The following is a 13,737-nucleotide window of genomic DNA, read 5'->3' as shown; positions in this document are numbered from 1 at the left end:
TTCTTTGATATTGACTATTTGCACTACTTCGAGACTAGAAGAGTTTTCGTTTTTTTAGGTAACCTCTAAAGCCCCCAGGGCTTTCTAAGCTCTTGCTTAAAAAATCAACTTTAGAGGGGTGGCAGCAGCCTAGCCAAACCTAATGAGGCTGGGTGGGAGTTCTGGAACACATTCAGCTCAAATCATGGAAACAAGTTTGGGCGAGCTCAAATTCACCTTTCAGTTACGAAGCCCTCTCAGCCTGGCAAGGTTTGCCACTGTTTGAAAGTGGTGGTTAGCTGTTACGCACAGTTGTAATTTATCTTCTGAATACGGGACACACAATAAGAAAGGTTGCATAAGGGTAAAAATAATCATTACCACCAAAAAAGATAAACAGCAACATCATCATGAAGCAAACTGACACACAGCATTTATGTAGCAACGGGAAGCCATTATCCAGTGACAGTGTCATCTCCACTGACACTGCATCTTGATTAGATTCAGACAGTCTAACAAAGAGCCAGTATAATTGTGGGTGTAAAACATGGATCTTTAAAAGACATTTTCTCTTGTAAATGGGACTACCACCAGATTAGAGCTTCTGGGTGCCTGCCTCTGGAATACGAATACATGAAATGCGTACGCCTTGTAAGATTACAACTGACTTCTCATTCTCTACCACCAATCACACTCCCTTGTTCTCCCACCAGCACTACCCTGGGCACATTCAGAAGTCCAGCGTGTAAAGCACTACCCATTCACTTCAAGGTGCTGCTTTGGGTACAAATTATTGCTACTTTCTATCTCCAGGCATCTTGAGAGTAATCTTTCAGAAGCAGAATACTGATAATTCATCTATTTGAGGCTATTAATCATGTGTTTGGTTATGAATAAATGCTTGTTTGGAAGTTAGGGTGGGGGGAGCTTACTTTCTGCATTGGCTTAATCAAAAGATTCTCTCATCGTGAGAATACTTGTGCATTGTTTTATTCCAGCAAGAATGCACACAGCATAGACACCTCACTGTGTCCTGACGCAGGGGTTCTTCCTTTCTGATATAAGACGATTTCACATCTAAAAGAAGTAAATCATGGTGGCCTGGGATGATGATATCAGAGCTATACAGCGAACACAATAATGGTGTGGGGTGTCAGGTTCCTGCACATGAAGCTCTCTACATGGCCAAAATGCAGTTTGTCCTTTGGAAATTCATCTGAGATGTTTTAATGTTGGTCTTCATTGACCATAAGGAAGCTCTCAAATGAAACGCTAAACCTGAATCGGAGTTATGTGACTGACAGAAACTACAGGGTTTGAGAAGCCAAAGTCATGAGATTTGCGAGCTGGTTTGTATGAAATGACAATGTCAATTTTAAGCCCTTCTGATGAAACAGTAAAATGGAGCATCTTTTGTATACATTAATGTTGTAAGAGGTTACCAGAGTCTTCTATGAAATACCTTACTAATTAACTTTTCAAACAAGTAAATAGAACATGCAATTTATTATTACAAAAGTACTTTCTTGAGTGATGAGGGGAAACATGAAAATATGATAAAAAAGAGCAAAATGACCTTGGCAATGCTCAATGGCACTATTCATCATGACAGAACAAATTGAGTACAGCAGCATTATCGTCCCAAGTGATAAGAATCAAGCCAGAATAAATAAGAAAAGATGCGCTCTAAGAATCTGTCCCCACTATACAACTGCTGTCCCCACCATGCTACATGTAGATAAATTTGTTTCATGACCCTTTTCTGCAGATCTAGTGCCCAAACTCTTGAGATGCAGGTGGATAGCCTGGTATTGATGTGGGTGGAGCCCAGGAATCCGCATTTTTTTCAAGCATTTCCAGATGAACTTGATATGGGGGGATTAAGGAGGCAGTCTCAGTTTGAGGAAAACATTCTGAAGGCAGGTGTCACTCTTCTGTTAATGTGTTTCCTTGGTGTCTGGGTTGTGACTGGGTTGATTTATTCTCTTCTCCTTATTTTTTCCCTTCAGGGTAACTAGACTAGAAAATCTTTTTCTGGACTCTGCCTTAAAGAAAAAAGGATATAAATCTTGGCTTCCCAGATTGGACTAGGCCTGCCATTAAGTCCTAATGTCATCCTAGCACCTGATTATTCAAAATGTTTGACCTTCATGCTGCAGCAGCCCTGTGGAGGCTGAGGTGCTCCAGGTCATAGCAAAACTCATTCAACTAAACTAAGCAAACTCATTCAACAACATTACACAAATATTTATCAAGCATTTGCTATGTGGTAGGCACAGTGTGCAAGGCACTAAAGACTACTGGTAGGTCTATTATTGTTTAAAAACTTAGGATGTGGGTTTAGAAGATGTTTTAGAAATGAACTTTTTAAAGTCTTTATAATTTTTTTTTGGATTGGTACACGCATGTGTGTTTTGTGCACACGTGTGAACCCTGAGATAGTCTGCTGCACTGGTGGGCACTCTTGGGTCTACTGTTCTATTAGCAACAGGAAAGAAGGAGCTGAGCAGTTAGGGAGTGATTAATGCATCAATGGGCTTAGACACCCCTATGCGGTGAGCAGCCCTCCATTTCCTGGTGCCGGCCAGTGTGCCACTCCTCTTGGTGGGCATGGCCTGTGGGGAGCCAAAGCTGGTCACTGAATGTTTTGCTAATGATTTTCTCTTCACAGGTACAACCAAGCAGCCATCAGTGAGAGGCAAGGTCACTGGTGCAAGACCAACTTTGTCCCTTGCTGTAGGCAGACTCTGTACATTGGACATTGGGACCTGCAAAGAACTTCCTGAAACCCTCAAGCAAATAAGAGTAAGACCCATTTATCCCATCACCCAGTCTAAGGTGGTGCTTTGCTGACTTTTAAAGTCGTGACACACATAGAAAATGATAGCATTTTATTTGTAGGACACTCAGGCAACAGGAGAAGGCTTTTCATGGCTAGAGGGGACCAGCCTGGGAACGCCAGCTACCTCGGTGGCTGAAGTGGTATTAGGTGAAGGCCATCTGGAGAATAAAGTGGCTTAAAATATTGTAGATGACCTGCTCTCTTGGCTAGAGACCACCTTTAGAAAGTAGTTCCAGAAGGTGGTAAGATGGACTACGGAATCATTAAAACATCCCACAGCCAGGCTCTGCCCCAGACCAATACAGCTGTTTTCTCTGTGGGCAGGGCCAGGCTTTTTTTTATAGAGTCCCAGTTGATTCTAACATGCCCCGGGGTTGAGAAGCATGGCCATAGAAGGGGAAAAACAAGGGGCCTGGAGTCAGAGTGGGAGCTGAAGTCCCAGCTCTACCCCATTTGCCAAGTAAGACGGACCAGCTTGTCTAGCTTCTCAGTTTCAGTGTCCTCATCTGTAAACGGGGCTAAGGAATGGCCCTTACCTACAAGGTAATTGTGCCACATTAAGTGAGATAGCATAGGTAATGAACCTGGCCCAGCCTTTAGACTTGACTTTCTATTTTGAATAGCTTTACTCAATTGTTTGCCCTTCATTGTTCTGAGGATCTGGCCTCTGTCTACAATATTTTACCGACTAATTAATTCATACATTAAGCAAATGTTTGAATGTTCACTCTGGCAGGCACAGTACTAGCTGCCAAGGGTACAAGGATGAAAACTAAGTGAGAAGTTCTCCAGGGAGAGGGTTTCTTTCTAAGCTGAGGTCAAGTTCTTGGTAAATGAGAAGTTAATAAAAATCGAGAACATGAGCATAGTCCTGCCCTGAGTTGTCGCACGCTGGATACTCAGTGTTGTCCCCGTCATCACTGCTCTGCCACTGAAGGCACTGGCACAGAGGTGTGCGGTGGCAGGGTACCTTCACCTTCTTCCTGCTCTAATCTAGGAATGGGCTAAGGGATAAACCGGCCTGGTTATTACTGCCTACAAGGGGTTTCTGCCCACATTTATTTCCACATCTTGTAATCCTATTATGGTCAAACCAAATATAACTTCAGCAAACTACAAATACAAAATTAAAGTATATCAGAAACAGTATTGCGATTAACATACTAGTGAGGTGATCTGAAGATGATCTGGCCTTGACTTGTCTCACTTCTGTGGCCCAGAGAGTAAACTTCATTATGTGTTTCCCTCCCACTGAAATGCGGGGTGAGTATATATGAATATATTCACATGTAATTTGCCACACCTCAGAACAGGAGGTGAATAATAAAACTCAGAACAGGTAATTAATTGATCCTACATTAGAGGTGACTTGTGTTAGCAAAGTGACAAAAATCCGCTTCTAAATCTAAACTAAAATGTAAACTAGATTTTGTTTTGAAAATGTTGGTGAAAAAGATGTTTCTTGAAAAAAAAAATAAAATAAAACAAACATAGGAATGAAATTATCTTTATGCTTATAATAAGGGGCAAACTATACCCCAAAATGGGCCTATTAATTCTGTTCTTTTTCTTACTTTCCTACTTCGCTTGTGACTAACTCAAATATTGTTTACTGATTGTTCACTTTGATTATCTGACATCCCTTCCTCCACGTGAACTAGAGAGCAAAGACTTTTGTTGGCCAATATACATGCCCTGGCCAATGGGGAGCACAGAATCAATCCATTGAATGAATAAAAAGATCATGACAGGAAAAAACTAAAGGCACTGAAGTACAGCTGCATTTTTCTTTGAATTATGCTCTACGACACGACTTTATGAATTAGATTACTTTAAAAGCCAGGCCTACTTTGTTCCTAGTGGCAAAGGAAGTTTGTTGAAACCTCTATTAACTCAGCGTAAGTTACTGAAGGACTGGCTTTTCAGCACTAAACATAAAATCCAGTTTAATCGTTAAAAAAAAAATTCTGAAGCTGGTTTCATTTACTCTTTGCCTATACAACTGAGGAGCAATTTTAGAAAAGCAATATAGCAAGATGAAAAGAAGAGACAGAGAAAAGGAAAATTTCCCCTATTACCCTGAAGAAACTTTCCATTTTTCATTTGCTAGGTGCTTCTCCTCTTTTCAATCCCTCTGTAAACTATTTTTTTAAAGATCAACCGATCTTACCAATAGAAGCTGTTCACTATTAATCAGCCTGTCCTCATTTTATGCATTTCCATAGGTGTTTTCGCATTACCAGGAATATGCTTTCTTTATCTATTTGTGCTGAAACTATAGATCTCAGGTTGGCTTCTACTCATCTAAAAATCTGTGACTTTTCAATTTGATATAGACGTTGAATTATAAAACATGCTGATCTAAGGAACAGGTTATAATTAAAAGCTTTCTATTCTGTGCCACGCAATCATTCTGAAAGAAAGCTTGGGGAAATGTTTGGCAAACGAGATGCATCATTTTCGGGCATTTTTGTTGAGATCCTGAAATGTGAGCCTGCGTGATGCTGCTGCTGGACCCATGTCTAGGGACGGCAGTGGTAAACTAGAACCTGTGAAGTCATAAAGTCACAGCACAGAACCCCCAGCCCTAACACGAGATTAGAGAAAACTCCCTAGGCCAGCACATGTCAATTACATGGACATCTGAATGTGAGAATTCAGTTGTTGTTAAGAGTGTGTGCACCAATCACTTAAAATTGCTCTCAACTGACTTTCCTTTTAGTGCAGCTCCACATAAACCATTCCTTAATGGCTGACACATCTGAGAATGAAGCAGGCCAGAAGCCGGATCTCTGCTGGCAAAGCATCTCCATTCTCAAGTTCCAAATACACACACCCCTTGGGTGGCCATGGGTGTCAACTGCAAGGCTGAAAGCCGAATCTCTTGAGTTTTGCAATTACCTGCATATGCCAGTGTGCTTAGTAACTCTGCTATTTAAGAGAGACCAATTTAGCATAATCTACTTATGTGGGAGTTAACTCATGTACTGGGTTTAAAATATACAAAAGCTCTGTCAAGCTGTCAGATCGAATGGCTCAGGGGATTGTAACATGAGATCTTGTCTTTCACCTCTAGGTCTCTGGCTGGCAGTCAGCTCTTTTAGCCGAGACCCCTGCCTTATTACCACCCCACAGGTTTGGTGAATTAGTAGTATCAGCCCACTTTCTAGTTTTAAAATGTCCACATATGAATAATCATCAATATAGTTGCTATTAATATTGTTTTTTATTTGAGGTGACAGTAAAGGATAAAACAGACCAAACTTTGAACTCAGACTTGTGTCTTCTTTTAAAGCAGTCATAGAATGTCTCTGTAATATCACACAAATACGTGGCTCAGAAGACATTTCAGAATGTCAACAGATTTTAAGAAGACCATGTATTTTCGTAGCAATCTTATTACTTATGACAAGTTATTTAGATAACCTGGATGTTTTTTGTTACCAATGATATTCAGAATGAGTGCTTTCGATTTTTGAATCAGATATAATCAGGTCTATCCTTAAAATTTGCAGGGCCCAGGGCAAGAGTACAAATGAGGCCCACCTCCCTCCCACATGTCTAGATATTTACAACTTATAAATCAAACTAATAAACTGTTAAATAAAATATGTTCTATCTTCTTAGTATATCTTTAAAATCTTTTCATGATGGTGATATATTTTTCTCAACTTTTTTGTTTTACTTATTTGATGGAAAATTACTACAGATCTGGACTGGATATTTTTCTTGGTGATTACAATTCAAAACAGCAACCAGAATTGGAGACTCATAGGTTCCTCTAAAAGAGAACAGTGTTTATCACTGAGGTGGTGTGGATCAGCCTCTGTCTCATAAACATCTCCAAAAAGTTATTTTGCATCTTACACAAACATTGGTAAAAACAGAGTACATCACTGATGTATACAAAACTTCAGTTAATTTAAAAATTTTAGTTCTTTTAGCTAAAAAACACCTGATATGAGTGATTAACCTTGTTGTGAGATGTAAAATTAACTAGCTTACAGGGCCCACAAGCAGGAAAAAAAAAAAAGCACATGGGTGCATACACACAGTAGATCCTGCTAATCTTCATAATTAAAGAAACGAAGATCAAAGGTATTGTCATTTGATGGAATGGCCATCATAATACAGATGAAATAGTCATTGAGGAAGAGCCTTTTATTTGCTTGGTGGGAACAAACATTTTAGTGTTGTTCAAAGCCAGATGGTAAAATTCAGGATCTCTTAGGAAAATCGCAGAGATTCCTATTTTATTTCTCTAGGGCAGGGCCTCCCATGGCCTTTTAATCCTTCCTGGGTGCTTCTAATGTTTAGCCGTGTGGTCCATCGTACTACTTTCTGGGGATGGTGTTTTAAAGGTGGTCTTTATCCAAAAGGGCAGTGCCTAGAGACAGAATAAACAATCACCTACAATATTTCAAAATGGAGTAAAGGTCCTTTTGCAGGACCTTTGATATTGTAGAAAGACATTACATCTTTTAAGATCACTTGTTATAAACAAATTAGTACTTTTACACTACAAGTCTGCCCTTGAAATCCTAGAAAAGCAAACTGAGAAAAAGCCCTCCTCCCCTCTGGGTTATACCAAAGGAAAGGTGGGTGAAAGAAGCCAGGTGCTCGAAGGGTAAGGGCGGAGCAGGGTCCCATAGGGTGAGAAGGGTTCAAATAGAATCTAGAGAATTCAAACTGGAGTTATTTGTAATTCTATGGTCATGGGCATTCTAATGTCCTAGGATTTATCCACAAAGGGTTGATGATATGCAAGAGATTTTCGCAGAGGTTGAAGGAATACCTGACTTCTATGGGAAAAGCATGAAGAACTATTTCTTCCTGGTATGTTTGACTACTAAAATTTGTGTATGAGTCCCATTAAATTGATTGTTGTTTTGAAATAAACATTTAATTACCAAACACAAAAACAAGAAAACCCAAGAGAGAACAAAGCAACTCATAGGGATTAATTCAACATCTAAACCTGTGTCATCTGCTTTAAGTGTAAGCAACAGAAACTGAAGCGACTTTGTAAGGCTTGTGAGTCTTGACATATGTTTAAAAATATGTCCTATTGATAAAGATGGTCTTCAAATGGCTTGGCAGCTCTGCGACAGGTGGGGGTGTTTAAGATAAAGGGCCAGAAGGAGCAGGTGAGGAGTCCCTTGAATCTGCAGTAATTCAGGCAATAATTCAGAAGTGAGGCTATTTCCATGGTCTAGGAAATGAAGGAATGAAATATATCTGGAATTTGGAAGGCGGTTTGAAAAGAAACAATTGCTGAGTTTGGCAGATTAAGGAGAAAAGCAATATGCTTTGGGCGCAGGGCCATGGCGTGCTTTTCGTAATCACATTTAATCCTCCCAATAATTTTGCAAGAAGACATATTTGTGTCGACTTTACAAGAGAGAAGACAGACACTCAGAAATTGAACCTATCCATGGCCAAACAACTACTAGATAAATGGCAACATCAACATTCAAACCTGGGACTACTGAACCACAAATTAGTTTTGATATTGCTCCTGTGATACTGTGGCCCGCTGTGAAAAGGAAGCACAGGGAAAGACCAGGAAAGGAAGATGAACAATTTTAGCTTTCCTAATTAAGTTGGTTAAAGAGAAATTCAACTTACGATGCATATAAGTATCAGGTTGTTTTTAAAATTCTGGCATAGTACAGCACTGACTAACAGAAATAAAAGCAAGACTCATGTAATTTTGTGTTTTCTAGTAGCCACATTGGAAAAGTAAAAAGAAACGGGTAAAATTATTTTTAATGATATATTTTATTTAACGCAATATATTATCATTCCAACATAAAATCAATGTAAAAAATTATTGAGATAGTTTACATTGTTTTTTGTACTAAGTTTTTAAAATCCATTGTATGGTTTACACCTAGAGGACATTTCAGTGTGGACTAGCCACATCTCAAGTGCTCAATAGCGGCACCTGGCCAGTGGCTGCCACATGGGGCTGCAGATATCAAGAGTACTGAGATGCATGGAATGTGATGCATGTCCCAGAGTGTGGCTAATGAGGAACAAAAGGCAGACTCTTAGAAATATCTGTGGAGAGGTGACCAGAGGAAGACTCACCCAATGAGGCCCTATTTGAGGTCTTTAACAATATGAAGCACCAGAATGATTAAAGTCACAAATTATGTGAGAGAGAGAAACTGAATAAACAGAGCCTCTAACCCTCTATCTTCTACCACTGCCAATGGGCCAAGTGATACCAAGAGCTTCATAAAGGCCAAACACTCCGTGGGGCCTTAATCTGTGGGAAGAGACCAGCCACAATGAGCTCAACAAGAAAACCTGCTGCTTACGTCATACGCAAATGATACATATGCAATAAAACTAATAAGTGACTGATGTGATCATTTCATTTAAAAATACGTAGTTATTCTGGATAACTGAATTAATAGACATCTATTTTTAAAAAATCATTTCCTTTGATTGTAGAAATTAAATCTGGAAATCAATAGTAAAAATATTTCATCTTTCTTCTTTTAGACTTCGTGTACTTCCATAAATATCAGGTAGTAGAGTGAGATTAACAAAAGCAAAAAACCAGTCTTCATGCAGTTATCAAGATGACAGTGGTTCTTATGTTAGTGCTATCTACATAGGCTGTATGCTGTCACTTCATAAGAGGGTCTTGAAGATGCAACTGGTGCCCTTCTGAAGCCCAAGTGGTGTGTTTCCATTTCATGTGACAAGAAACACGCTTTTTCCTGACATCAGGCCATGTGAGCTCATGCCTTCTCCCCTACCCACCAGCAGAGCTGGTGAAGATAAACTCCCTTATAGGATGTGGGCAAAGCCCTGAACTCCTGAAAGAGCCAGAGATTGTCCCAGAGAGCAAGATAAATCGCTCCCTTGGAACTTCTTTGGAAACTGGTAGGTGGGGGCCTGGGAGGGATATTTCATAAGCATCGTGTACACTGCCTATTTGTAAACCACTCCCCCTCTTCGTACAGTTTCTATATTTACTTATCTGCCTTGAATGCTCATAAGTTTCACTGCCTTCTTTTTTTTAAACGAGTCTATCTTTGCTTCCTGGATTTTTGCATACTGTTCTAAATATACTGTCCCACTGATAAGCCTCTCTTTTTTTTTTCCTCTCTAGTTCACATGTTGGTGGGCCAAGGGATCTCCCACAAAATTCTAAGAACTCATAAGCAAATGTGTTTTAGAAGAGGACAGAAGAAAGGTTCAGGATAGAAATCATTGTCCTTTTTATACTACACTAAAAAAAATATGAAGATCTTTGCAGAGTAAAATATCACAGAACTCCATTCTCACGTGACATTTTTATGTGTACGTGACTAAGCTGTGGGTCAAGCCCTGACTCGCAGAAGGTTTACAGCACATCCAAGAGCAGCCTTGGTAGGCGGGTGGCCCGCATGGCGCTTTCAAGTCCTAACCCCGGCCCTGGTGGGGCCAAGCTGCTAAGCTGGTCAAAGGAAAAACAGTTAGATCATCAAATACATGCACTTCTGAGTGTGACGTTGCTGTTTTTTGGATTACCTTGATTCAGGGTATTTGGTGAGGGTGGCCAGGCTGCTGGTGTACATGTGGCCGCCCACATCAATGTGGACGGGCGCATTGGATTTTGTGAGTTGTGCTGGAGTAGGAATGCCTTGGTTGTTCAGTGGAGATGCAGGAGATCTAGTGATCAGAGGTCTTGACATATTGGGTCGACTGTCCTACAGAGAGATAAGCAAGTTAGACATGTTTTCTTTTTTCATTGGAGAGAAAGGAAACACATACATCGTAAAGAATAAGCCAGTGATGAGAGCTGACATTTGTTTGGCAATAAAATCTGGAAAATCAGCAAGCTCTCACTTTTGTTATAAAGAATGTTAGAAAGACAAATTCCGTGACAAAGAAAAGGAAAACTTCCCATGTTCAAAATCAAGAATCTGAACTCATTTCAAATCTTCCTGAGCATTGTGACAAATTCTACTAAAGAATTCTCCCATTTAACAAGTGGAAAATGGCATGTGGAGAAGCGCCGTTCATTCCAAAGGAAAAGGTAATCAATACCTGAAACGATACACATCTAAATAAAACACGAATGCTTTATCCTTGCCTTTGGAAACTTCCTTATTGCGATGTGGCTGAAACAGACTTTTTAGCATTTGTGTTCTGCAAAATGTTTCTTTCAAGTTTTATTTTTCAAATCAGGAAAAAGAGGGCACGACTGGTCTAGCCATCAGCTCACATACTCAAAGCAACCACGACTGATACCATAAGTTTATCAGTCGACAGATTAAAAAACAAAATCCATCCACATTTTACCCATTTGTTCCCCGTTTCTCTCCCTTTAAGACTATGGATCCGGAGATGCTCTGAAAAGAGTGTATAGTAGACCCTTTCCAAGGTTCCAATTACCCACAGTCAACTGTGGTCCAACGATATTAAATAGAAAATTCCAGAAATAAACAGTTTGTAAGTTTTAAATTGTACGCCATTCTGAGTAGCATGACGAAATCTCTCACCATCCCGTTCCATTGCAGTGTACCCACTTTGTCTAGTGTATCCACACTGCAGACCCTCCCCACCCTTAGTCACTTTATCAGTCGGTCTCAGTTATCCGATCAAGTGTCATGGTATGGCTGTGCTTATGTTCAAGTAACCCTAGTTTACTTAATAATGGCCCCAAAGAATGAGAGTAGTTTAAACTTTATCATAGCTCCATGTGTATAGGAAAAAAAAACCATAGTGTATAGGGTTTGGTACTATCTGCAGTTTTAGGTGTCCCCCGCAGACAAGTATGTACCCTCCAGTGATAGGTATGTGCAAGCTGCTCTTCTGTATGCTGGACTTCTTGAAGAAACCAAGTGCCCAAGGAGGAGCTGAGGCAGATGTCAATGCACAATGTTTAGTCCCACAGGCAAAGGTGCAAGGTGAGCAAACAGCAGAAGGAGGATATCACATGGTGGCAGCAAGAACATGTGGAAGAAACTGTACTCTTGAGAAAATGAAATATTACATCCTTTCTATGGATACAACATAAATATTTCAAATACTATCCAAACATGGTAGAATGCTTATAAAGCCCAAACCACAGACAAGTAAAGTCAGGTCTCCAGCACTCAATAAAGGCGTCAAATATTTAGAGTCTACGATTGAGGAATAAGCTAAAATAACATTTATATCTGAATTCTGAATACCACAAGTATACGCTCAGATTTATAATTTAGCCAGAGATTGTTTTCAAACATGCAAACAATATGTGCCAAAGTCAGTGATGAGGCATAATAAAGGGATTTTGAAAAATGCCTTTGATGGAGATTACAAAGGGGAAGTCATCTAATTTTTGTGCATAAAACCCAGCATGATAAAATATAAATTTGCAAAACACCATATATTTTATGATCTGAAACAGCTTTAGGAGTTACCTGGGGGCACGACTGTTAGACTACTTAGCATTAACCACATGTCCAGGCAAGACGGTGAATGCCCACGCTTTCTGAAACCCCGCATCTACTGTGAATGGGGTGGTTACTGGGCCTTTTCACAAAATGCTGACCATCTGTGTTGTGCTTTTCTCCATGCTGAATTAAACAGAGCCCAGAAGCAGTCACAGAAGAAGAGTTAATGTTTTATCTCTGAAATCGAGAGGTGGGTTCATGGATGATCATTACATTATTCTTTATATGTTCCTATATATTTTTAACAATGCAAAACAGGTATTAAAAAACACAAAAGGATGTTTGGAACACAGAAAAAAGTTAAAGAGGTACTGGTAGGGGGAAAAAAATGAAAATCCAAAGACATTGGAAGAAAAATTTAAAACAGTTAAGGTTCTGAAATATTAAACGTAGCATTTTAAAATTTAGATGACAGAAAACATTTTTCCTTTGAAAATGCAATCATATAACCTCTACTTTTAAGAGATACTTACTACCTGACTTGCTTTTAGAAAATGATTTCCTGGCTAAAGACACACGCCCCTAATACACATCACCCTCCATTATAATTCACCCCAGCCCAGCACTGCAGTGTCTGTAATAGTTTTTCAATTGGACACATTCTATATCCTGCCTGAGGGTGCTCGGGCAAAAATGAACAGATTTGCAGGGTTAATACTGTAGTTAGACTGTGACCTCATTCAGCACAGCACTAACACTGCGAAGTCTACCTAGAAGGAGAAAAAAAAAGCATAACTGATTGGTTGAAGGATTCCAGATTTCTCAGAATACATACCATTTACATGGTAAATCATAAATGTATGGAGATTGCTAAATTTAAAAATTAAACCAGTGTTTCTTCTTCAGCTGGGGTTGGGGTGAGGGGCGGTATTAATCCTTAACGGCAAGGACAATTCAGTTTCATGATGGCTCAGGCTGACTCTAGTAGGACTGTGAAGTATTAGAAATGGTCTCTGGTGAGCCCTCCTAGCTCTTCTCCTAGACTCTCTTTCCATAGAGGAAGCTTTCCTGTTCTGTATGTGTCCCCTTAGTTAAGATCACATCTAAGACATGAACTGGTATTAGCTAATGGAGTAAAGTGTTTTCACTCAGTATTTTCTGTATTGGTGCAGGCTGAAAGCACTTTTAAAATCTACAGGCTGGGGTTGAAGGAGGATATTTGGGGTTGAAGGAGGATATTTGGGGCTGGGAGGTCTTGGGACTTGTGGCTGCCTCAGTCAGTATCTGATACATGGACTCCAGATGCCTCATCTAATACAGTTGTGGCAAATCCTTCCCCTCACCTGTGACTGGGGCTAACATTTTCCCTTGCTCATCTAGACACTGAGGTCCCAGATGGGATGCCTGTCCCTGCAGAAGCCACTTCTCTACCAGCCTGAGGACAAGGCCAACACTCAGAATGGCCAACTGAGAGCCGGAAAGAACCTGGGTTCTCACTGACATGTTTGAGACACAGGATCAACCGACTCTGAGCCT

General features: G+C 40.0%; 1 protein-coding gene across 3 annotated transcripts in view; it reads right to left on the bottom strand.

Moving 5' to 3' along the window:
- Positions 1 to 13,737, bottom strand: part of KCTD1 (potassium channel tetramerization domain containing 1) — an 85,922-nt gene that overhangs the window by 31,679 nt on the left and 40,506 nt on the right. For all 3 annotated transcript variants that reach the window (XR_005648907.1, XM_039844011.1, XM_039844010.1), the window contains exon 2: positions 10,352 to 10,530. Coding sequence is in view for 2 of the 3 variants with exons in the window: in XM_039844010.1 (XP_039699944.1) it covers positions 10,352 to 10,530 (179 nt within the window). In the remaining variant the exon portion in view is untranslated. The remainder of the gene's footprint in view (positions 1 to 10,351; positions 10,531 to 13,737) is intronic.

Source organism: Pteropus medius, unplaced genomic scaffold, assembly GCF_902729225.1.
Source record: "Pteropus medius unplaced genomic scaffold, Ma_sr-lr_union100, whole genome shotgun sequence".
Taxonomy (NCBI): domain Eukaryota; kingdom Metazoa; phylum Chordata; class Mammalia; order Chiroptera; family Pteropodidae; genus Pteropus; species Pteropus medius.
Note: the sequence above shows the minus strand (reverse complement) of the source record. Positions and strands in the feature narration are given on the sequence as shown.